The sequence below is a fragment of the Myotis nattereri genome, assembly GCF_964212035.1.
Source record: "Myotis nattereri genome assembly, chromosome: 8".
Lineage (NCBI taxonomy): Eukaryota > Metazoa > Chordata > Mammalia > Chiroptera > Vespertilionidae > Myotis > Myotis nattereri.
The window spans coordinates 64554282-64579432 of NC_138083.1; the positions used below are offsets into that span (position 1 = coordinate 64554282).

At 39.2% G+C, this 25151-nt stretch overlaps 2 protein-coding genes and 1 pseudogene across 3 annotated transcripts in view; 2 read left to right on the top strand and 1 right to left on the bottom strand.

Moving 5' to 3' along the window:
- CEP192 (centrosomal protein 192) overlaps positions 1–25151 on the top strand; it is a 121809-nt gene that overhangs the window by 17977 nt on the left and 78681 nt on the right. Inside the window, exons 6-12 of the mRNA XM_081097299.1 lie at positions 1982–2031; positions 4757–4877; positions 6439–6587; positions 7255–7396; positions 8065–8198; positions 15679–16009; positions 19243–19386. Of these exons, the coding sequence (XP_080953425.1) occupies positions 1982–2031; positions 4757–4877; positions 6439–6587; positions 7255–7396; positions 8065–8198; positions 15679–16009; positions 19243–19386 (1071 nt within the window). The remainder of the gene's footprint in view (positions 1–1981; positions 2032–4756; positions 4878–6438; positions 6588–7254; positions 7397–8064; positions 8199–15678; positions 16010–19242; positions 19387–25151) is intronic.
- On the bottom strand, positions 9182–9787 carry LOC308523388 (mitochondrial import inner membrane translocase subunit Tim8 B-like; the record flags this gene model as incomplete). The annotated part of the gene is made up of 3 exons (XM_081097300.1): positions 9182–9308; positions 9505–9569; positions 9704–9787. The coding sequence occupies 3 exons, from the start codon at positions 9785–9787 to the stop codon at positions 9182–9184; spliced, it is 276 nt and encodes a 91-aa protein (XP_080953426.1).
- On the top strand, positions 16529–18138 carry LOC308523625 (reticulocalbin-2-like; annotated as a pseudogene). Its single transcript has 4 exons — positions 16529–16552; positions 16692–16834; positions 17082–17477; positions 17652–18138. The product of its transcript is annotated as a reticulocalbin-2-like (transcript).

A 25151-nucleotide genomic window follows, 5' to 3' on the forward strand; every position in this document is an offset into this window, starting at 1 on the left:
AAGGGGCTGATGGGTGTTTGCAGGCTGTTCACACCCCCTTCAGAGTGGGGGTCCCCAGTGGGGTGCCTGGCCAGCCTGGGTGAGGGGCTGATGGCTGTCTGCAGGCTGGTCACAACCCCTTCAGGGTGGGGGTTCCCATTGGGGTGCCTGGCCAGCCTGGGTGAGGGGCTGATGTCTGTTTTCAGGCTGGTCAAGACCCCCCTAGTGGGGACCCTCATCTCATGGAGGTTTGGCCACCCTGGGTGAGGGGCTGAGGGCCATTTTCAGGCTGGCCAAGCCCCTGGCGATAGAAGCTCCCAGCCTGTCCTTTTTTTTTCTAAAATATATTTTATTGATTTTTTACAGAGAGGAAGGGAGAAAGATAGAGAGTTAGAAACATCGATGAGAGAGAAACATCGATCAGCTGCCTCCTGCACACCTCCTCCTGGGGATGTGCCCGCAACCCAGGTACATGCCCTTGACCGGAATCGAACCTGGGACCTTTCAGTCGACAGGCTGATGCTCTATCCACTGAGCCAAACCGGTTTCGGCCAGCCTGTCCTTTTTTTCTTATTCTTTTTATTCTGGGATTTATTTACCTTCTATAATTGAAACTTTGTAGCCTTGAGTTGAGCTCAGAGCCAGCCAGGGCGGGGCGGGAAGCTTGGCTTCCTCCATCACCAGGGGCAACCCAAGCCTCCTGCTTGCTCCAGCTCCGTGGACATGGTGGGCTGAAAGCAGGTATCTGGGGTTTATTTATCTTCTATAATTGAAACTTTGTTGCCTTGAGTGGAGCTCAGAGCCGGCCGCGGCAGGTGATAAGCTTGGCTTCCTCCATCACTGGGGCAACCAAGCCTCCTGCTTGCTCCAGCTCGGTGGCTGCCGGCCACCATATTGGTTGGGTTAATTTGCATATAGTTGCTCTGATTGGCTGGCGGGCATGGCTTAAGGTGTAGCGAAGGTATAGTCAATTTGCATGTTTGTCTTTTATTAGTGTAGATGGTACTGTAGTCCATATTCAATTTACTAATTATCTCAGCTGCTTGAATTTGAGTTCAAGGAAGGTTATATTATGTCATGGTCCATTTGGTGTGTCTTTTAAATCAATGCCTTGTTGAGATAGGTTATTTCAGTCCCTGTGTAGATTGCTTCAGTTTTTGGATTCTGTTTGCTTACCTAGGGTGTCATTTTCCTCTCTTCCCAATATCCTCTGTAAAGCAAAAGCTAGCTTTAAAGGGTTATTAGATTCATATTGAAGTGTTTGGGGCATGTGAATAATTTTTTTTTTTAATTTTTTTTTAAATATATTTTTTATTGATTTTTTACAGAGAGGAAGGGAGAGAGATAGAGAGCCAGAAACATCGATGAGAGAGAAACACCGATCAGCCGCCTCCTGCACATCCCCCACTGGGGAAGTGCCCGCAACCCAGGCACACGCCCCTGACCGGAATCGAACCTGGGACCCCCCAGTCCGCAGGCCGACGCTCCATCCGCTGAGCCAAACCGGCTTTGGCGTGAATAATTTTTTACCCTTCCATTTTAATAGTTGTTTTTTTTTTTAACTTATTTAATGGGTTCCAGAGCATCATTTAAACATACTGTGTTCTGCCTTGGCTGGTTTTCTCAGTGGTTAGAGCATTGGCCTGTGGACCCAAGGGTGAAAGGTTTGATTCCAGGTCAAGGGCACATACTTCGGTTTGGGTTTGATTTGTAGCCCCAGTCATGGCATATGTGGGAGGCAACCAATCGATGTCTGTCTGTCTCTTTCTCTCTCTCTCTCTCTCTCTCTCTCTCTCTCTCTCTCTCTCACCTCCCTTCCCTTCCATTCTGTCTGAAAAATAAATGGCAAAAATATCCTTGGGTGAGGATTTTAAAAAAGTGCTGTGTTCCACTTAAAGGGAAAAGTGTTCAGTTGATTAATTTTCTATCTTTAAATATTATTGGATATTTGGTTGATAAAATAACTTGATCTCTCAGTTTTTGTTTTTGTTTTCTTAAATAGACTCACCTATTGATGTTTGTTTACGATCGTGGATGAATAATGAGTACAAGGTAATATTTTTTACATTTGTTTTTAGCATCCGGAGTAAGTTCCTATTTCACATATATAAGTGCTAAGTAGTACTAATAATAGAAGTCTTCTACTTGTAAATAGCAAAAATCCAAGGTACTGCTTTAAGTAACTGGGAAGTTGAAGTAGTGCTAGACTCAGGGCTGTCTATTCCTGGGCTCCTTGTGTCATATGGACTGGCTGTCCCTCTGCTCTCCTTCATTCTGTGCTGGTTCCCTCTAGAATGTTGGCTCCATCAGGGTAAGGCTTTCTCTTTGTTTTGTTTAGTGTATCCTGTGTGCCTGCCACATTGTTCACACATACTCAATAATTCGTTGAATGAGAGGGACACTATCTTCATGTGTAGGTGACTCAGGCCTGTACTCTTTACATTTGTGATAACAAAAGAAGAGCATGATCTTTCTGTGGGGTAAATAAAAAAAAAAAAAAAGTAGAGGGCTATTCTAATGAGCTTACTTGGGTCATATATCTTCCCCTTTGTAGGTTGATGAGCCAAGGAGGGGGTGGTTGAGATAAAATGGTCTGATTTTTTTTTTTTAAATATATTTTATTGATTTTTTACAGAGAGGAAGGGAGAGAGATAGAGAGTTAGAAACATCGATGAGAGAGAAACATCGATCAGCTGCCTCCTGCACATCTCCTACTGGGGAAGTGCCCGCAACCCAGGTACATGCCCTTGACCGGAATCGAACCTGGGACCTTTCAGCCCGCAGGCCGATGCTCTATCCACTGAGCCAAACCGGTTTCGGCAAAATGGTCTGATTTATGAGGTGAACCTTATGTTCACTTTAGTGTGTTTGTGTATGTGTGTACGTGTGCGTCGTACATACACAGATAGAAGAATGTGACTGACAACCATACCAGGAACATTTGAAAGAAAAAGATGTGGGCTCCTCAAAGGAAGGGGTGTTAAGCAGATAAGCAGTTTACGTTCAACATAAACAGTGAGGTTGGATTTTAAGCCTATAGTCTCGTATTTATGAGACTTGTTTACAAAACGTAAACTAAGTACTTTTAAAACTTATAAAACGGAGATGCAAGTTTTGTTTTACTTTCATAAGAATTTTTAAGATAGTTTTTATAAAATGATTACAAAAGGGCTTAAAGTAAGAGTAATTGGGTGAAGTCAGTGGGGGAAAAAGGAGACATGTAGTACTATATATAATACTTTAAACAATAAAGAATTAAAAAGTAAGAGTAATTTCCCTCTGCCAGGGGTTGGCAAACTGTAAGTCATTGTCCAGATCCCATCTGCTGCCTGTTTGTGTAAAGTTCTATTGGAACTCAGCCATGCTCATTTGTTTCTGTATTGTTTATGGCTACGATAGCTGAGTTGAGAAGCTGTGACAGAGACTGCTAGCAAAACCTGAAATATTTACTATTTGGCCCTTTACCGAAAGTGTTTGTTGACTCCTGCTCCATAAGCCTACTTCCTGTGTGTAACTACTGATCGCTTCAGTGTGAGAGCTGCTTTTTATAGGAAGTTCAGATGTGGTCAAATTGAAATTGAATCAGAAAGCAGATTTCTTTGGACATTTAGAAGCAATGGTTTCTGAGAAGAGAGAACATACCTTTTCCCTTCAATATGTAATTTATTTTCTTAGGATGGTTGAAGAATTGATTTCCTAAAAACATTAGATATCGTTGATGATAAGAGGGGGACCATAAAACTTGAAAGCAGGAAAACAAGTATAGAAACATGAGATATTTAATAAAAAGAAAATGAAAAAGTGATAGCAGGAGGAAAATAACTGTATTTAAAAACCTGGACCAGAGGGAGCTACTACTGCATTTGACTTTTGTTTTGGCTTTGACTGTCCTGGTATCCAGGGCAGTGAAAGAAATATGTTTTGATAGATCTCATCATCTAAACTGTAAGAACTACACCACCTTAGCAAAATAAGGAAGTTTTCCAGCATCTCTCTAGTTCAGTTGGCCCTTATGTAAGACCCCGCGGATGGCAGAATGGATCGAGTTCTCTGTAGCATCCATGACCAAAAAGGCAGAGGTGTTTTACATATTGTTCTTCCTCATACAGGTTTTTCTCTAATTTTTATTTTAAAAAATTTCAACACACAGAACTTAAATTCCACAACAGTAGTCCTTGGTGCCTTAGATCTTTATGAGCATAATAAGGCTGTGCTGCCCTCTACAAGTGTGCAGTTGCATTGAGAGCCCATGCGTTTAATCTTAAAAATTAATGTGCATTTTGCAAGCTAATTCTTAAGGTGGTATTGCTTGATATATAATATGACTATGAAATAAAATCAACACTTAGAAGAAAACGTTACATTTTATTCTGGGCCTTAGTGTCCTTAGGGTTACTTGGTTCCTGGGTTGAGGAGCAGAGAAATCAATTTTTCCATTGTAGGTTGCTGAGCCACTTTGCTATTATTTTCACTTCTATCGCAAGGCTGTTTTACTCAAATCCAATTGTATATTAGTATACCAACTATATTTCTAGGTCTTTCAAGCATGTGCACATTTTGAAATATTAGATTTTAAGGATGTCTTATTGGATGGGTCAGGAAGGGAGGTGGCGTCAAGGTAGGAAGAAAGTTACTACGGATATAAAACAACTAGGCCTTCATTGCCTAAATTGTGAGTCATCGATACTGAGCACATTGGTGATCCTTTTTGCAGCCTTGTACTATGGTCTTCAGAGCTGTGAGTGTGCTTCTCTTACATGCATTTTATTTCTTATAGATTGTTGTTCCTGACGCTGGAAAACATTTTGAAGGGAAGAATTCAAACAATGACTTAAGCCATACTAGTTTAATAGAAAATGAAAAACTTATGTCACTGACAAGCTTGGATGACTCTTCTGGTACTGTAATGTAATTTGTGTTTTCCTAGCCCTTACGTTGACATTCTGTGTCTTTGCTTCTTGGTTGCAGTTGTTCCTATGCCAGATTTTTGTTTCTTTGCTTTCTCCTTTCTTCCTATCTTCCAGCACTCAAATGGCTCCTTCTGTTAAATGATGGACTTTTGAAGCATTTCTATGTATCAGTCCTGATATGATTGTGCTTATCCCTGAGTTTAGTATCATAAGGGAACAAAGTAGTAACCCTAGGTTCCACTTCAGTATAAAGCAGTATGTTAAGAAATTGGGGGAACCAGGAAATATTTGGCCTCTGCTTTCTGAAAGACCTGCCAAATAAGAGATGTATAGCTAAACATCCAACTGTATTATGTATATTATGTGTTCCTCAGTACAGATTGTACAAGAATCATGGGAGGGTGACAAATTAATTCTGATTGAAGAAGCTATCAGTGAAGCTTTACTGAAAGGACACAATTTTCCCTCCTTGCAAAGGCCTGTGATAGGCCTTAATGAAGACATGGGAAGAGAAGTACATTTCAGGAAGTGGGAATAACTTCAGCAAAAGATCCTGTGGTGGTGGTTGGGGGTGGGGGGGTGTATAGCCAGTGTTTGGGGAATAGCCAGTAGTTTTGTGTGGCACATTTACAGCACTTGTAGGAATCTGAATTGGAGAGTAATCCAGAAAAGGAGGCAGGGATCCAGTTATTCATGGCTTTGAAGGCCAGGCTGATGGGCTGAGTGGGATAAGTAGAAACTAAATTCAGGACAAGTTTTTCTGCTAAAGTTTTTAGATATTTTTGGATGGTGGAATTATGGATAAGGAATTGTTGACCTGAATTTATATAGAACTTCCTTTAAGTATGCTAGATTCTTAGAGGTAGAATAACTAAGTCAAAGGTTATGAGTACTTTTAAGGCTCTTAATGTTGATTGCAAAATTATCCTCTTGAAAAGGCAGTGATAACTTACAGAACCATTCTTGCCCCTGCTGGGCTGGTTGTTGAAACATTAAAAAACTATTGCAAAGACAAACGAAAACACTGCCCCAGTGTTTTTTTATTTGTTCATTTGCAACTTTCTGCTTTTGGTAGAGGTTGAATATTTTTAATCATGCCTATTAGGGTTCAATTTTGTTACATTATTTTCCCTTAATTCCTTCTTTCTCAAGATCAGATATTGTTTGAAGTTTCATACTTAATTATTATTCATCTAGAATTTATTTTTACTTTTATGATGGGCTTATCTATCCTTTTTTGATAGTTACTCATTTGCCATAACATTTTCTGAATTATTTGCCCTTTTTCCAACTGATCTTTAATGCCACATTTATTATACCCTAACATTTGGTTTATGCCAAGATTTATTTCTGTGCTATCCTATCAAAGAAAGTTAAATATTTAGTTATATTGGAATCCTCATAATAATTTATAGACAGAAATGATAAGTTTTTCCATGTTGAATATTAAAATCATCATTGATTTATATGTCTTATCAACCTTTTTGGTTAAATTATAGTTCATTCACTACTTTAAAGCCTGTTCTATATTTCCTCCATTTACTAATAGATGATGATATTGATGATGAAGAGTTTTATGATGATCATTTGGAGGCTTATTTTGAGCAACTGGCAATTCCAGGAATGATATATGAAGACCTAGAAGGACAGGAACTTCCAGAAAAAGATTTTAGGTTGCCTATAGGTGATCTCAGTCTGGTATGTTCCAATTATTATGTTTTTCAGGAATTTGACATTAGAAAATTATTACTGGTTTCATTGGGTACTAACAAAACTTAAGCTTTTGGTTTTCTTGGAATTCTATTTTTCCTCAATATAAACTGATGAGAAACACCGTTCCTGCTTCCTCTTTTCATCACACAGAAAATTAAAAGAATAGTACAGTATAGTCAATGTGTATATACCCTGACTTGTTTTATAAAATGACCGAATTTCCCCCCCTTCTGGTTACATTAAACATTTGGCAAGAATTCAGGTTAAACATTTTTCTCATGAATAGATTAAGATTAAACGTGGCTGATGTGTACGTCTCATTGCATCACTCAGGGGACATATAAGTCTGTCCCATTAGTGATGCTGTGTCTGATTATCTAGGTTAATGTGTCAGCCAGATATCTCCTACCCATTTGTTATCAGTAAGTCCTCTGGGATGATACATCAAGGTCATGTGAACATTCTGATTCCTGAACAGCCTTTTATGAACTGGGTTTAGTATCATTGCTGAGGCCTCTCAGAAACAATTTTTACATTTTACAACTACCTTGGCATCCTATGAAGAAGACATTGTCTGCTCCCCATATTTTATCCCTCAAAATGTTTGTTTTTAATTTTAAAAATTCATAAAGCTAAGATACTCTTTCAACAGGCAAATGGAAACGGTAATTTAAACTGTAAATCTCAGTCAGAAAATAACAGCTCTCTGATTTCCCATGGCTCACACTCTTCAGGAAATTCTGAAACAACCCACAGAGAGTCTGAACAAGGCCATGTTTGTCTCCCTGGGACCAGTAAGTATTGATATGATTCCTTTGTTTTTAAATTCTCTTTGACTTTAATTTTTTTGCAAAAAATCCCCTCATTTCTTTGGTATGATTTAATATGTATTAATCCTTGTATCCCCCCAAATCTTGAAAGTCTGAAACTTTTCAAAAGAGCTTTTTTTTAAAAAAAAAAAAAAAATTAAAAGAGGGAGTTTATTTAGAAAGTTACAGAGGTATAGACATGAGCCAGCTGGGCTGCGTAGGCTCAGAAAACAATTTACAGAGGCAGGAGAAGAGCTCTTGGAACTTAGGAGAGAGTAAGGCATAGATAACTTGCCTGAAAAGGAGAAAGGGTAAGGCGTGGGCATGCTCCCAAGAGGGATCATGCTCAAAAGAGCTTTTAATAATGCCAGAGGACACTGGTATTATTGGGGATACTGGAGGTTATAGATTACAAATGATTGTGCTCTATTCAGATGCTTGAGAATTAGAAATGAATTCTCTGTATGGTAGCACTTTGACACACTTAATGTTGCCTCATACTGTTGGTTATTTTCTCTCTCATGCAAATTGCTATATTTGTTATATGAAAGCTAAGTATTAGGTTTACATAAAATAATTTGAACATCAAAAACAGTTATTACATGAAATTACTGAAACTTTGACATTACTTCATTATATTTCTTATATTTTAGGTAATTCTATAGATAATGGAAATAGTAGAAGGCATGTAGATGATGTGTTACCATTTTCCTCTAACACCTTGAGAATTGAAAAAAAGAAAGGAGGGGCAGAAAGTTCAAAGGGTATTGTTCTACATTGTGACAGAGTAAGTTTATTTGCATTTTCTTTAAATGTTCTATGATAACAAAGTCTTTTCTGATAGCATTTTTATTAATTTATTTTTAAATAATTTTTATTTTCCAATTATGGTTGATGTACAATATTATATTAGTTTCAGGTCTACAACCCATTGCTTAGTCATTTTTATAACTTATGAGTGATCACCCCTGTACATCTAGTACCCATCTGGCATCACATATACTTATTACAATATTATTGACTATATTCCCTATGCTATACTTTATTATTTATTTATTTATTTATTTAAATATATTTTTATTGATTTCAGAAAGGTAGGGAGAGGCAGAGAGAGAAACATCAATGATGAGAGAATCATTGATTGGCTGCCTCCTACACACCCCACACTAGGGATCGAGCCCGCAACCCCGGCATGTTGATGCTCAACCACTGAGCCACGCCAGCTGGGCCCCTATGCTATAATTTACATCCCTGTGACTGTTTTGTAACTACAAATTTATGTTCCTTAATCCCTTACCTTTTTTACCCAGCCTCCCAACCCTTCTCCACTCTGGCAACTTGTCAAAATGTTCTCTGTATCTGTGAGTCTATTTCTGTTTTGTTTGTTCATTTATTTTGTTCTTTAGATTCCACATGTAAGTGAAATCATATGGTACATATGATAATGGCAGATGTTAAAATCATTGGTTAGAGTCTATGAAGGATGCTATCTTTCCATTTTTTGGAGAGCATACTTCCCTTTCTCTAGAGTGCTTTTTTTTCTCTCTAACTCACACTTATTGAATAATTGTTGTGATACAGTGTGGAGTTTCTGAATTCTAAATAAATAAATTTCACTTGGAATTTTTAATCTGTTACTTTTTAGCACCAACAGGCTTAGTAATAGCCTGAAGTTGACCTGACAGTGGGTTGACAACTTTCCCTTACTGGCCCTACAATCTGCTTAATAACAAGCCCTTTGCTTCTTCTGTCATTCTTCTAGGGAATGGCCTACTGCCCTCCTTTCTGTACATTCTGGGCAAAACGACTGGTGATGGCGAGAATAGTGACAATGAAGCGGTCCACAGAGCTAGAGAGACAATTTTCAGTACGAGAGCCTAGGCCCGTGGTCGGCAAACTGCGGGTCACGAGCCACATGCGGCTCTTTGGCCCCTTGAGTGTGGCTCTTCCTAAGCCTTAGGAGTACCCTAATTAAGTTAATAGCAATGTACCCACCTATATAGTTTAAGTTTAAAAAATTTGGCTCTCAAAAGAAATTTCAATCGTTGTTCTGTTGGTATTTGGCTCTGTTGACTGATGAGTTTGCCGACCACTGGTCTAGGCGATTCCCTGGCTTCTCCACACATTGATCCCAACGTAGCTCCAGGAAGTGGTGCACCAGCAGCAGAGGTGCCACGACCTGTTTCTTTAGCGAGGGAACTGGGTGTAGCAGGGACATCCGGTGACCTCACCGCGGGTGCCTGGGACCTGTACTTTAGCTCGTTTCTCTTTACCCTGGTCCCTGTCCCGCACCTGTGTGGTGAGCTGTGCCTTCCGCTGCTGGGCCGCCAGTAGGCACTGCAGTTCCGCTTCGTCGGCCTCTCCCAGCTCCGCCATTGTCCCGAGTGCTTTGTTACCTGATTGTTTTCCTTAGACTCCAGTCAGATGGGACTTTCCAATACAGTTGACCCTTGAACAACACAAGTTTGAACTTTGTGGGTCCTCTTATGTGCAGATTGTTTTCAATAAATATACATTTGGCCTCTGTATCCCAGGGTTTTGCATTCGCAGATTTAACCAATCTTGGATTGAAAACGGCATTTTCAATCTTTGGTTGGGAATTTGTGGATGCAGAGGGCTGACTGTATGCATTGTTGTATGCCATTTTATATAAGGGACTTCAGCATCCATGGATTTGGGAATTCACAGGGGTCTTGGAACCTAGATCCAGTCACCTGTGGATATCAAAAGACTGTAGTTAAGTTTTGGGGGAGTCAGTAGTTATACGGGGATTTTTGACTAAGTGAGGCTCAGTGCCCCTAACTTCCCAAGGGTCAACTGTGCTATCATTATCTCCTCTTGAAACCCCACCTCCTAAGGAACGTGTGGATTGTTTTTATTCTTTTCTTTCTTACGTTTCCTAATTCTTAAGTTTTCCTCAGAGTTAAACTTTCAAAGTGTAAACAAAGATCTATTTTGTGTTTAGGCTTAAAAATCTGTCAGAGAAACTGCATTCCTCTTTTTTTTATTTATTTTTTCAATAAACCCTTTGTCTTGGGCTGACTTTTAAAAGATCACAGCAAGAGCGAAAACCCCATCCCAGAAGCAGTCATCTCCAAATGGTTGAGCACCAGTTTTCCCACCAATGGCTCCTTGGGTTTGGGTAGAGTGAGTGGCTATCCGAAGCCCATGCCGCTACCCTATCATTCTGCCTGGGTGGTGTTCTGTCTTGGAGGTGTTCAGTCATAATCCCATAGGTGGTAGCTTCGCCCAATTGGATCCTCAGCCAAGCACATAAAGGGTTCAAGTGCATTTCATTAAAAGAGTGCAGCGATTTTGGGAGAGGGTGGGCTGTAATCACTTGACTACATTCTATATTCAAGATTTTTTTTTTTAGTTTTTTAAAATATATTTTATTGATTTTTTTACGGAGAGGAAGGGAGAGGGATAGAGAGTTAGAAACATCAATGAGAGAGAAACATCGATCAGCTGCCTCCTGTACACTCCCCACTGGGGATGTGCCCGCAACCAAGGTACTTGCCCTTGACCGGAATCGAACCCGGGGCCCTTGAGTCCACAGACCGATGCTCTATCCACTGAGCCAAACCAGTTAGGGCTCAAGATTGTTTTAAGTCAGTTTATTGAGGAGAGAGCTAGTTACCCACATTCTGGTTCTTTTTAATCTGTGCTAATGTTATATATGAAAAACAGGTATCTAGTTTTAAAATTTATTTTTATTGATTTCAGAGAGGAAGGGAGAGGAAGATTCACCAATGATGAGAGAGAATCTATTGATTGGCTGCCTCTTGCATACCCCACACTGGGGATCTAGCCCACCACCGAGGCGTGTGCCCTGACCGGGAATCGAACCGTGTCCTCCAGGTTCTTAGGTCGATGCTCAACCACTGAGCCATGATGGCAGGGCACAGTTACCTAGTTTTAAATGGCATTTGTCTCCTTTGTCTTTTTTTCTATTTGTCTTTGTTTTTTTGAAGCCATATTTTAACTTGTTTTTATAAACTTTTCTATATTAAGGAGATATTTTGATCCTTATGCATTTTATTCATTTATTTGGCTCAAACAACAGAAATTTATTTTTATTATGGTTCTGGAGAAGTCCAAGATCAAGGTTTTGACAGGATTGGTTTTCCCTTACGCTTTTTTTTTTAATTAAATCTTTATCGTTCAGATTATTACGGTTGTTCCTCTTTTTTCCCCCATAGCTCTCCTCCACCCAGTTCCCGCCCCACCCCCACCCGCTGCCCTTACCCCTCCCACTGTCCTCATCCATAGGTGTAGGATTTTTGTCCAGTCTCTTCCTGCACCCCCACACCCCTTTCCCCCCAAGAATTGTCAGTCCACTCCCTTTCCATGCCCCTGGATCTATTATATTCACCAGTTTACTCTGTTCATCAGATTTTTTATTCACTTGATTTTTAGATTCACTTGTTGATAGATATGTATTTGCTGTCCATAATTTTTATCTTTACCTTTTACTTCTTCCTCTTCTTAAAGAATACCTTTCAGCATTTCATATAATCCTGGTTTGGTGGTGATGAACTCCTTTAGCTTTTTCTTATCTGTGAAGCTCTTTATCTGACCTTCAATTCTGAATGATAGCTTTGCTGGATAAAGTAATCTTGGTTGTAGGTTCTTGCTATTCATCGCTTTGAATATGTCTTGCCATTCCCTTCTGGCCTGCAAAGTTTCTGTTGAGAAATCAGCTGACAGTCGTATGGGTACTCCCTTGTAGGTAACTGAGTTTCTTTCTCTTGCTGCTTTTAAGATTCTCTCTTTGTCTTTTGCTCTTGGCATTTTAATGATGATGTGTCTTGGTGTGGTCCTCTTTGGATTCCTTTTGATTGGGGTTCTCAGCGCTTCCTGGACCTGTAAGTCTATTTCTTTGACCAGGTAGGGGAAGTTTTCTGTCATTATTTCTTCTAATAGGTTTTCAGTATCTTGCCCTCTCTCTTCTTCTTGTATCCCTATAATTCAGATGTTGGGATGGTCAAAGTTGTCCCAGAGACTCCTTACACTATCTTCCTATTTTTGGACTCTTTTTGCTTTTTTCTTTTCTGGTTGGGTATTTTTTGTTTCTTCGTGTTTCAAATCTTTGACTTGATTCTTGGGATCCTCTTGTCTGCTGTTGGATCTCTGTATATTATTATTTCAGTCAGTGTATGCTTAATTTCTAGTTGGTCTTTTTTCATATCCTCCAGGGTCTCGCTAAATTTATCGGTGGTTTCCAGAAAATTCTTGAAAAACCTTATAACTGTGGTTTTGAACTCTATATCCAGTCATTTGCTTTCCTCCATTTCTTTCATTTGTGACCTTTTTCTTTGTCTCCGCATTTTTTATGCTTCCCTGTGTTGGTAGAGTGGTTTTGTGTGCTTGGTGTCCTATAGGGCCCAGTGGCTCAGCCTCCCCAATTACCTGAGGTGGACACTCTTGGTGCACCCCTTTGTGGGCTTTGTGCACAGTCTTGTTGTAGTTAAGCCTTGATTGTTGTAGGTATCACTGGGAGGAATTGACCTCCAGGCTAATTGGCTGTGAGAATCAGCTCTGTTTGCAGTGGGAGAACTTCTGTGCTGAAGACACTCTTCTGGGGCAAGACTTGCTTCAGTGAGGCTTTGGTACTCACTGAGTCTGCTCCCTGAGTGTGTCCCTTATGGATCTGAGGAGTTGTAATCTGGATGGTCCCACTCTGACCACTGGGTACACTGGCTCTTGGATTTAAGGAGGTGCTAATTTAGCTTCTGCCTGAGGCTACCCATCAGGAGCTACGAAGAGATCTGCATATTCCCCTTCCTTTTTTGGGGTTTGGAGGTGCCCAGATGAGGCCCAGCTGTGAAGCAATGCAAGCTACTATGGGGCCTTGGGTCGTCTCTTGGAAGTGCTGGGTCTGTTTGGCCCAGCTGTAGTTTGTTAGGTAATTATCAGATTGCAAAGGGCCAGGGCATTCATAGGCAAAAGCCTCTGCTGCAGCCTGGGTGGGGCGGGGTCTCAGGGGATCAACAGGGCAGAGCAAGCAGCTATGGCTGATCCTCAGCCCTGCCCTAAGGGGCCCTGCGTCTCAGTGTCCTGGTAATCGCTGCAAGCACCTCTGAGGGAAAGCCACCCTCAAGTTCCGAGTTCTGCCCACTGCCAGACTGTCCAGTTTCTCCCTGTATGAGTCCTGGGTCCCCAGAGACTTCCCGGAACCGGAGTTCAGAGCAGTCGGGGGCTTGTGACTCCCTCCCGATTCAAAAAGACAGCCGCATCCTCAGGTGTCAGCCCCTTTCTGCTCGAGCCTCCGTACCTCTGCACTTTACCTCCGCAGCTCCTCCGAGTCTCAGTGTGCTTTTCGCTTTCCTTCTAGTTGTAGAATTTCCACTCAGCCAGCCTTCCTGTAGTTCTGGATGATGTCCATTTTGTCTTTCGTTGTATTTTTGAAGTTTTTGTGGGAGGCAGTGATTTCTGGTGTTTACCTATGTCGCCATCTTGGTTTCCTTTCTCCTTACGCTTTTCTTGCTTCTGGGTGGCTCTCTTCTTCCTGTGTATCTTCATGTGGTCTTGCCTTTGCTGATCCTTCTGCATTTTAGGTTTTAGTGTTTGTATTAGTTTTCTGGGGCTGCTGGTACAAATCATCAACATTTTTGCTAGCTGAAAACAACAAATTTTTATTTTTCACAGTTTTAGAGGCCACGATTCTGAATCCAAGGTGTTGACCTGGTATTCCTTAGCTGTGGCAGTATTGATCCAATGACTACTTTCATCTTCACGTGGCTTTTTCCTCTGTTGCTCTTTGTCTCTCTCAAGTTTTCCTCTCCTTATAAGTACAGTTGACCTTTGAACAGTGTGGAGGTTGGGATGTCAAACCCTCTCCTATCCCACATGCAGTCAGGAACCCATGTATAACTTTTGACTCACCTAAAGCTTAACTACATCCTTTGCTATCTGTAGGCAATTGGTTCCAGACCTGCCTTGATACCAAAATCCACAGGTGCTCGAGTCCCTTATATAAGATGACACCTCATAATTCATACAGTCGGCCCTTTGCATCCATGGTTCCCACCCGGAGATCAAAAATACTGTTGTCAATCTGTAGTTGGTTGAATCCAGGGATGTGAATGAAACCCAGGGATATGAAGGGCCAACTGTATATTATTGAAAAACTCCATATATAAGTGGATCTGGGCAGTTCCAACTTGTATTGTTCAAGGGTTAACTGTACACTGCTCATTGAGTTTAAGGCTCATCCTAAATCCAAAATGATCTCATCTCAAGACCCTTAACTTAATTAAATCTGCAAAGATCCTATTTTCAAATAAGATAACAATTTATAGGTACCTTGTCGTAAGACTCAGGCATATCTTTTTTGGGAGACACAATTTAATCCATGAGAGTGTTGACACTTAGAAGATGTTATTTATTGAAGAATACATTATCCATCTGTATTTTCCCCTACTACTTTTATTTTGATACAAGGTAGAGATGTAAGTTTATTTTTTTGTATGACAGTGTTAGAAAATCACCCAGTTAATAAATGGTGAACTTATGACTTTATTTCAAAGTCAGCGTCTTTTCTGTTAAATAGAACTACTTCCTTTTAGTATTCTAACTTTAAAAACTTTGCCCAGGCGGCTGTTTTTGTCACATATCTTATAACAGAAAAGACTGCTATTATAGGCTTTATTGGCACTTTATTCATAGCTGAATTTCTAAGAAGAGTATTGTGGGCACTTGAGTCCCTTTTCAGCAGTTGTTATTCTAGGAAAGAAAAAGAAATGCCATTTGGGAAAGTTTGTTGGAGAGCTTGGTCTTGAAGCAATGACTTAATTTGCTGTGTCTGGTGCAATTGTCATTAGACTCTTAGGGATATTGGTAGTATTTGCTGTTTTACTCCTATTAAAATATATTAATGTCTGTGTTTCCAAGGTCTGTTATTCATATTACTTTTACGAGGCTGGTCACACTAATGTGCTTACCATTCTGTAGAAACTTTTAGTGGTAATGATAAAAGTTAAATTGACATTTCTAACATTCTGTAAATGTAATGAATATGTTGGACCCACTTTTGGTACCTGAATCTGATGTTGTTTGTTTGCAATGATCACATTATGAATTTAGGTTTTTGTCAGTTGCTTAACATTGGGTCTTACATAATCTAGAAGAATATGGTGAATACTGTATAGTCTGTTCTCTTATATAATAAACATTTATGTCAACTACATAATTTTTGCCCATAACATTTTGGAATGAGTTATGCAAAACAAAACTTACTGTTGCTCTTTTATTGCTTTTTAAAGGAAAGCACAAGAGAAGAAGTTCTTGTGAAGACTATCAGGACTGCTAATGCAAAATTTAACCCTGTTTATTTTCATGATGATACAAATGTCAATAGAGGTGATTTTGACCTGATGAATCCTTTAAAACTGGAGGCAGGGTCTCCTCATCAAAATAGGCAATTGGCATCAGATTCAGACACTAAGATTCCTAAAGTATCCATTCAAAAAAATATAAACATAGCATCTTTGAAGCCCATTAATAAAAATAGTATTAATTCTGATATTCTCCAGTCACCAACTAGCGAAAGAAGAGCATGTGAAAGTTACGAGTCCATTGAAAAGAATAAAGACCGTAAGTGGACTTTTTTTATAAGAATATATAAAATATTGTGTATATATTTTGAATTGAATATATTTCTAAGTGGAACTTTCCTAATCTTTCATATTAAGATACTTATGTTTTATGAATTTAAAAAATGGTATTTTAAAAATGAAGATGGTGCCTCAAAGTGAAGAAGGGTAGTGTGTTAAGGCTTTGGAGGCAGAGAAAGCAGTGCTGAAAGGCATCCACAGCCACACAAAAAAATGGAGATCCTGCCCAGCTGGTGTGGCATCCCGAATATATCCGGAAGAGGCCCCCAGGAGAAACAAGTGTGACCACTGTGCCATCAAGTTCCCCTGACCACCAAGTCAGCCACGATGAAGATAGAAAATAACAGTACTCTTGTGTTCATTTTGGATGTCAAGGCCAACAAGCACCAGATAAACAGGCTGTGAAGAAGTTTTGTTACATTGATGTAGCCAAAGTCAACACCCTGATCAAGCCTGATGGAGAGAAGATGGCATATACATGTTCGACTGGCTTCCTACTATGGATATTGCCAAGAAAATTGGGGTAATCTTAAGCTGTGTCCAGCTGTGAGTTTGGGACTTGAGGAACAGTTCAGCACTGTGTTCCCCCACCTAGGCCGTACCACGTGCCAGTCAGCGCTGCTCCCCTGCCCCCTCCTCTGCCTTGTGCCCATGGCCACTAGCACAGTGTGACTGGGCCTGAAGCCTGGGGCTACTGCATTCTAGGGCCATGCAGGACTACAACCGAGGCACTGCTGGGCAGCCAGGAAAAAGTTGACAACTCACCCTGGAAGGGCAACACAAAAGACTGAAGTCAATCATAAAGAAAATTGACTTGGGCCGAAACCGGTTTGGCTCAGTGGATAGAGCGTCGGCCTGCGGACTGAGGGGTCCCAGGTTCGATTCCGGTCAAGGGCATGTACCTGGGTTGCGGCCACATCCCCAGTGGGAGATGTGCAGGAGGCAGCTGATCGGTGTTTCTCTCTCATCGATGTTTCTGACTCTCTATCTCTCTCTCTTCCTCTCTGTAAAAAATCAATAAAATATATTTAAAAAAAAAAAGAAAAGAAAAGAAAATTGACTTGGACTCAGATGGTTTTCTCACCAAAAGTGAACTCACTTCATGGACTCAGTTGTCTTTTAAACATTGTGCTGTGCAAGAAGCGAAATGATAGTTTGTTAACAATGATAAAAACAGTGATGGCAGTGTGTCATGGATGAGTGCAACATTCACATGTATGATTGTGTGATTGACTTTGATGAGAGCACAGCTCTGGCTGCTGCAGAAGAGGAGTCTTTTAGGCAGCTTCATTTAAAGGACAAGAAGGGATTTGAAATAGCTAACCAGGATGGTTTGTATCTTGAAGAATTTATTGCTTTTGAGCATTCTGAAGAAGTTGATTATCTGATGGAATTTGTCATTCAAGAGGCTTTAGAAGAACATGACAAAAATGGTGATGGATTTGTTAGTTTGGAAGAATTTTTTTAAATTTAATTGATTTTAGAGACGGGGCAGAGATAGAGAGAAACATGGGTTTGTTGTTCCACTTATTTATGCATTAGTTGGTTGATTCTTGTATGTTCTCTGATCGGGATCAAACCTGCAACCTTGGCATATCTGGATAACTCTCTAACCAAATGAGGTACCCTGTCAAGGCTGGAAGAATTTTTTGGTGACTATAGGCAGGATCCAGTAAATGAAGATGCAGAGTGGATCTTGTTGAGAAAGATACTAGTAGATTCCTAAATGATTATGACAAAGATACTGATAGCAGGCTTGATTCTCAAGAGCTGTTACCTTAGATAGTACCCAATAATCAGGGTACTAGTCAAGAAGAAACTCTTCATCTCATTGATGAAATGGATGTGCATAGTGTCAGAAAGCTCTCTGAAGCAGAGATTCTGGAGAACCAGGACTTGTTTCTTACTAGTGAAGCCACAGAGTATGGCTGGCAGCTTCTTTCTGTCATGATGAGATTTAATCCCTGGTTATATCACAGAGTACTGGCTCCTTTTATAAATTGTTACCAGCTTTACTTTGGTGATAAAATATTGATGAAGTTATTTTCCACTCTGAAATTAAGATACATCCAAATGTATCTTAATGTAGATGATAATCTTGGTATTTAAGGAAAACAAAACCAAACCCTTATACTTATTTAAAAATGTATTGAAGAAATAAAACAGTATTGAGTCATCTGACTAATAAAGTCTTTCCTAAATACTCTGTATGTTTAGTACTATATTGTGGGATATTTTGAGTTCTATTTCCATACTTTAAAAAAGTAGGAGATTTTAGAGATGTCTGACCAATATTAAAGGAGTATGTGACTGAGCTATCAATTTTTGTTTAAGTACCATTAATTTGGGAATTGACCAGAGGACATTGTTTTTAGGTTTTGCATTTTGCTTTAAAACCTTTAAAGGAACCTGTAGAAAGGATATACACCTCACATAAAAGTTGAGAAGTTCTGCTTAATTTTAATATGGTTTCTATAAAGGGTTTTATTGTATGAAATAGAACTTTATATTTTTGTATATGTATGGATAGTAGTTATATTTAATGTGTAATAGCTGTATTGTGTGTGGAATTTGACATTGTCTAGAACTCTTTTTTTTGAATGATTAAAAATGAAATATCCTCTCTTTAAATAAATATATAAAAATAAAGTGAGTTCAGCTAGCTCAGTGCTTGGCAAACTGTGGCTTGCGAGCCACATGCGGCTCTTTGGCCCCTTGAGTGTGGCTCTTCCACAAAATACCGACTTCTGTGCATGGGCCACGAAGTTTCAATCGCACTGTACATGTGCACCCGCACGTGGTATTTTGTGGAAGAGCCACACTCAAGGGGCCAAAGAGCCGCATGTGGCTCGCGAGCCGCAGTTGCCAACCACTGAGCTAGCTAATTCTAAATATGAAAAATTTTCACTGTAAATAAATAAATAACATAAAATGGTATCTTTATTCACAGATCTGGTAGAAATACACCTTTCTAAGTCTTCTTTTCCTTTTCCCCTAATTCTCCATTAGATACTTTTACTGTAATTAAGGCTGGCTTATCAGAGAGATATTTTTCTTTGGGGGAAATTAATTTTTCTTTTTCTAACTAGTTGTGGGCAAATTTTTGGACTGTTCATAGCTAAGATAAGGCAACTAACTAACATTATTTAAGGATATTTTATAATTTTATTTGTTGTATGTATCATTGGATATTTGTGGAATTTTATTTTTTAGAAGCTGATCTACCGCAGAATGTGGTTTATCAAAATGAAGAAGGTAGATGGGTCACTGACCTTGCTTATTATACATCTTTTAATGAAGAACAAGATTTAAATATGCCTCCAGTGGATGAAATGAATGAAGAATTCAGAACTGGTTGTAAGTGGATATCGCTAACCACATTATTGTACCATTTTCATTGTTTCTGATGGTTGGTCACATCAGATCCTTTCTGGAATATACAGTACTTAGCTCTTCACTTGTTTTTATTGGAATAAAGGCTTGAAAGAATGCTAATCATTGCAGAGTGATAAGCCTTTTTCTTAAAGACAGTGAATTAGACCAGCAGTATCTTCAATTTAGAACCTTTATAGTATTGCAAAATTAGGAGGCTTTACTTTCTTATTTTTTAAAATCTGTCTTGAACAAAAGAACTATTCTGATAAGTGAGCAGTTACAAAAGTCAATCCATTTTGTAGTAAAAGCTAAGAAGTGTGGTAGAAATGATGGGAAAAAAAGCAATGAAGAAAATATGTAAAATCTCAAAGGATGAGCATATTAGGAACATAAATTAGGTTTGTGGATTAGAAGAAACCCTGAGAGTGAAAGGGAAACTGGTAGGTCTGCAGAATCATGGCATTTTGTCTTAGTCTGCGGAGATGTTGCTGGGCTGCTGCGGCTCCGGACCCTGAACACCCCTAAACGGGATGAGAAAAGCATGCAGTGGCCTGGAAGCCCAGTCTTATTTTTAATAAGCTCAGAAGGTGCCAGAGAAAAGTTTTTCTAATTGCTTCTTGTACTGAACTCTTAAATATCTGATAATGTGGAACTACAGAGATAAGGCATTTTCTTTCAGCCCTTAAGAAACCATCCATCAGCTAAAAGGGATAAAATAAAAATACAAAACAACATTTAGCAATCACAGAGAAACACAGGACAAATGCTCTGGAGTTTTAGGAGAAATAACTTGTTTGAGGGGGTAATAGAAGGCTTTCGAGAGAGAGTTTCAACATGTGAATATTTGGGGGCATGAGAATTCCAAACGGATGGAAAACCCATTGAAAGAATGAGATGAGAAAGTGTGGGCATTTATGGCAAGAAATGGAAAGGGGGAATGGGAGATTCTTTAGGATATAGAAACAGGTGTCACTGTGAGAATGAAAAGAAAGTAGCTAATGAAGACATGGAGGTAGAACGGTTAGGGTTTTGACTGGGTTCCAATGGCTAGTGGAGAGTCAAGAAAGGATTGAGGTTTGTGATCTTTTCGGGGGGAAATGCCAGTACTGTTAACTGAGAGGGGAGATCAGAATAAATTGTAGAGTGTTGGATGATTGTGGTTTGAGCTGGGAATATTTGGTAGTTGGAAACGAGTAGGAAATTGGAGGTTAGGTTACTGTTAGGCCTTGCTCAATGATGTCTTGATTTAGAAAAGACACACTGGACAGTGGATTTTGACTTAGTCACGTAAGTCAATGGTAATGGAATTCTTAGGTGTTGCTGGTGGGAAATGTAAATCGATACAACCATTTAGAAAAGTTGTTTGGCAGTATCTAGTAAAGATGAATTTTATGAAATTCACACTTTATGACCCACTATATACCCAGTATATGGAGTGTATATAATTTACCAAAGACATATGTCAAAATGTTTATAGCAGCCCTGTATGTATTAGCTCTATACTAGAAACTTCAAAATTCCCATTAACAATGGAATGGATTGTGTTTATTCATATATTGGAATGCTGTGTACCAATGGGAATGAATGATGTGTAGCCACTTGTAGCAACATGAATAAATTTCACAAATATGGTGAATAAAATAAGGCTGACTAAAAATACATTCTAGCCGTAACCGGTTTGGCTCAGTGGATAGAGCGTCGGCCTGTGGACTGAAGGGTCCCGGGTTCGATTCCAGTCAAGGGCATGTACCTTGGTTGCGGGCACATCCCCAGTGGGGGGCGTGCAGGAGGCAGCTGATCGATGTTTCTTTCTCATTGATGTTTCCAACTCTCTATCCCTCTCTCCCTTCCTCTCTGTAAAAAATCAATAAAATATATTTAAAAAAATAATAAAAAAATAAAAATACATTCTATAATTCTGTTGTGTACAGTTCAAACATCTCCTGCTCTGTGAAGTCAGAAGCAAGGGTAGTGGTTACTCTGGGACAGGCATGTAGTGACAGGAAGGACGCTCAATGGGCCTTTTGGGTGTTGCATATATTTTCATAGCTATGTTATGCTTTTATAAAATTTTTAAAAATTACTCATCAAACAAAATTTTTAAATTCATATTACAGATTAAGGGCCCATTTTCCTAAAATGTTAATAGTTTTGGTAAACAACAAAAAACCCAACTACTCAGTATAGGATTAGGCAAGGGATGTAAATACAGAATTTAGAGAAAAGGAAATAAATGTGGTCGTTTAACAGCCTCTAGATACGGCAATATTGCAGCATCTAACAAAATTGCAAAGGTATATATTCTTTAACCAGGCAGTTCTCCTGGGAATTTATTGTTATTCAGATACACTTGCATGAATGATATGTAATGTATGTGCAGTGTTATTATTTGTACATTGTTTATAATAACAAAAATTTGGAAGCAACATGGATGTGCAAAAAAGGGGGCTGGTTAAGTAAGGTACATCCCTGCAAGGAAATTCCCTGTGGCTATAAAAAAGGTAAAGGAGCTTGTTAGGTCCTGATATGGAATGGTCACCAAAATAAACTGTTTAAAATCCAAGACAAAAAGCCATGTAAAATATTCTAGCATTTGTGTAAAAAGGTGGAAGAGGGGAGGACACACATGTATTTGTATATGCATATAATGGAGAGATTTAAAAAAAGAAATGGATTGTAGGAATCTCTAGCTACTTAATCTCAAAAATCAAGTAGCGAGGGGTTTTAGGGGTACTCTACACACTGGTTGCTTCTGGAGGTGTGGTAAGTGGGGTCAGGGATGTGGTGGAGACGTTTCAGTATTTATTCCCTCTTACATTTTCTGGTTAACTATTTTTTTTTAAATATATATTTTATTGATTTTTTACAGAGAGGAAGGGAGATAGATAGAGAGCTAGAAACATTGATGAGAGAGAAACATCAATTCAGCTGCCTCCTGCACACTCCCCACTGGGTATGTGCCCGCAACCAAGGTACATGCCTTTGACCGGAATCGAACCTGGGACCCGTGAGTCCGCAGGCCGACGCTCTATCCATTGAGCCAAGCTTAACTATTTTTTAATTTAATTTATTTTTGGGGGTTAACTTTTTAAAAGTCTTTATTGCAGCATAGTATGCATACATATACTTTTTTAATTTTGAACTATGTGAACGTGTTCTATTAAAGGAAAAAATAAATAGATAATGGAGGAATTTGAGGAAAGCTTACTTGTGGAATGACTAACATTGGGTGGTGAGGAAATGGAGAAAATGAATATGGAAAAATACTAATTTGAAGAAAAGAAAGGATGAACTATATCAAAGGGAACCAGGGCCAGTGGAGCATATGAATAAAATGGGAGCCTTTTAATAGGAATAGGGAAGGGAATTTGAAAATGTAAGAGATATCCAGCAGAGGAAGAATGGACCAAGGGCATAATTTTTATAATATCAAAGTCATTTTAAATGAAAACTTACCTATTTAATAAACTTTTCCAGAAACTTTACTTGAGATACTACTACTCTTCCCCATTTCTGTCCTCTTCATTAGTTCCATATATCTGAGGTACTATGTACATTACTTCTATTTATGGCCTTGGATTTAAACACTAGGCAGGGGTTGGGGGAGTAGGACTAAGGCCTGCTTCAAAATTTAACAACTAGAACTTTCAGGTGACATTTGAAAGGACTCTTGTTTTAGATATGACAAACAATTGGGCATAGACTCAAAAAATGCAGTTCTGCTTTCTCATAATTAGTGACTAATTTCTGATGAATAGTACTACAGATTTTTAACTGAAGAATCTCAAAGTTCAGAGAAAAAAATGCTTAGGAATATAATAAATAGCAATTGGAGCTGTATACTTTTAAAAAATGTGATATCTTTTCAAAATGAACTTTTGAGTTTTATGAAATTTTATTTTTAAAATAAATTTATTGGGGTGACATTAGTTAATAAGACTGTATAGATTTCTGAGTTACCTTCTTATAGGCTGATTTCCTCTTCTTGGATGTTAGATTTAGTTGGTTTATACTTTCTGATTTTAGGACAGTGGTGGTTTTTATTTCAATTTTTAAAGTGGTATCATTTAAAATATATGTGTGTATATTTTTATTGATTTCAGAGAAGAAGGGAAAGATAGAAACATGATGAGAGAGAATCATTGATTGGCTGCCTCTTGCACACCCTCACTGGGGATTGAACCAAAACCTAGGCATGCGCCCTGACAAGGAATTGAACCATGACCTCCTGGTTCATAGGTTGAAGCTCAACCACTGAGCCATACCTGCCAAGCAGGGCAATGGTTTTTTTGTTTGTTTTTTAAAGCCATGTTTTATTGAGCACTTATTATGTACTGATCCTTTGTGTGCGTATTTACATGAATTATTGTATTAATTTTTAAAAATATTTTTTGTTGATTTCAGAGGAAGGTAGAAGGAGAGAGAGATAGAAACATCAATGATGAGAGAGACTCTTTGATCAGCTGCGTCCTGCACGCCCCTATTGGGGACCGAGCCAGCAACCCGACATGTGCCCTTGAATGGAATCAAACCTGGGACTCTAGTCTGCAGGCCAACACTGTCCACTGAACTAAACTGGCTAGAGCTGGGCAGTGGTTTTTTAACTTATGGTACCCCACAGAGAATTTTCATAGAAAATTTTTTATGTGGAAAATTTAGCATATGATTTCGGGAGCTTCATGGTTCCATTGATGTTTATTTATACCTCTAGGTTAGAATGTGCTTATATAAAAGAAAGGTAAAGAATCAGCACTATTTTAACAAGTAAGAATCTTGACCTATCTTTGGTGCTGTACTTTTCCTAACTAGAAATATTCTCTTGTATCTATTCTCATTTTTTTTAAAAAATATATTTTATTGATTTTTTACAGAGAGGAAGGGAGAGAGATAGAGAGATAGAGAGTTAGAAACATCGATGAGAGAGAATCATCGACCAGCTGCCTCCTGCACATCTCCTACTGGGGATATGCCCGCAACCCAGGTACATGCCCTTGACCGGAATCGAACCTGGGACCTCTCAGTCCGCAGGCCGACGCTCTATCCACTGAGCCAAACCGGTTTCGGCCTATTCTCATTTTGTCTCAAGATGTTAACCTGGGACTGTGAGGATTTTCAAAACTGCAGTTTGGATTGGATTAGCCTTTGATGGATCTGTAAGAGTGGGAGATATCCTTCTTGTGGGAGCCACAAGTGGACTGTCCCTTCTGGGTTGCTATTGACTCTTCCCCCTTCTGTTACTATTTTGAAATACCAGGCAAAGGCCCAGGATGAGCAACAGACAGGCAACCTAGAGTTTAACCTGTAGCCTTTTCTGATTTAGCCAATATGTGTAAAATTCTTTTTAATTCTACTGTCTGGAGCAGGAGCATTAAACTAGTGGCTTTCTAGTTTGCCACTGTCCCACCACTCCCTATTGTGTTACACCCGGCCCTCTTTGCTCATTCACTCCTAGCTTCTGAGGCATTTTAGTTTGTGGCCTTGGCTTAGAGGTTGATTCAGACCCATTCATTACCCTAAGGTGAATCGAGGTGCTTATAGGAACTTTGAGGACAGACACCGTGGGACCTCTTGTTACTGTTTGCTCAGGTTGTGGGATTTGCTGGGATGTAGGATTTCTCCTCTCTAAAACTGGGACAGTTATGGACAAAACAGGTGGTTGGGCAACCCAGCAGACATCTTCATGATGAGCCTACAGAATGACTTGTCAGTCCATTAGTTCCAGATGAAATACCAAGGGTGTTCATGGG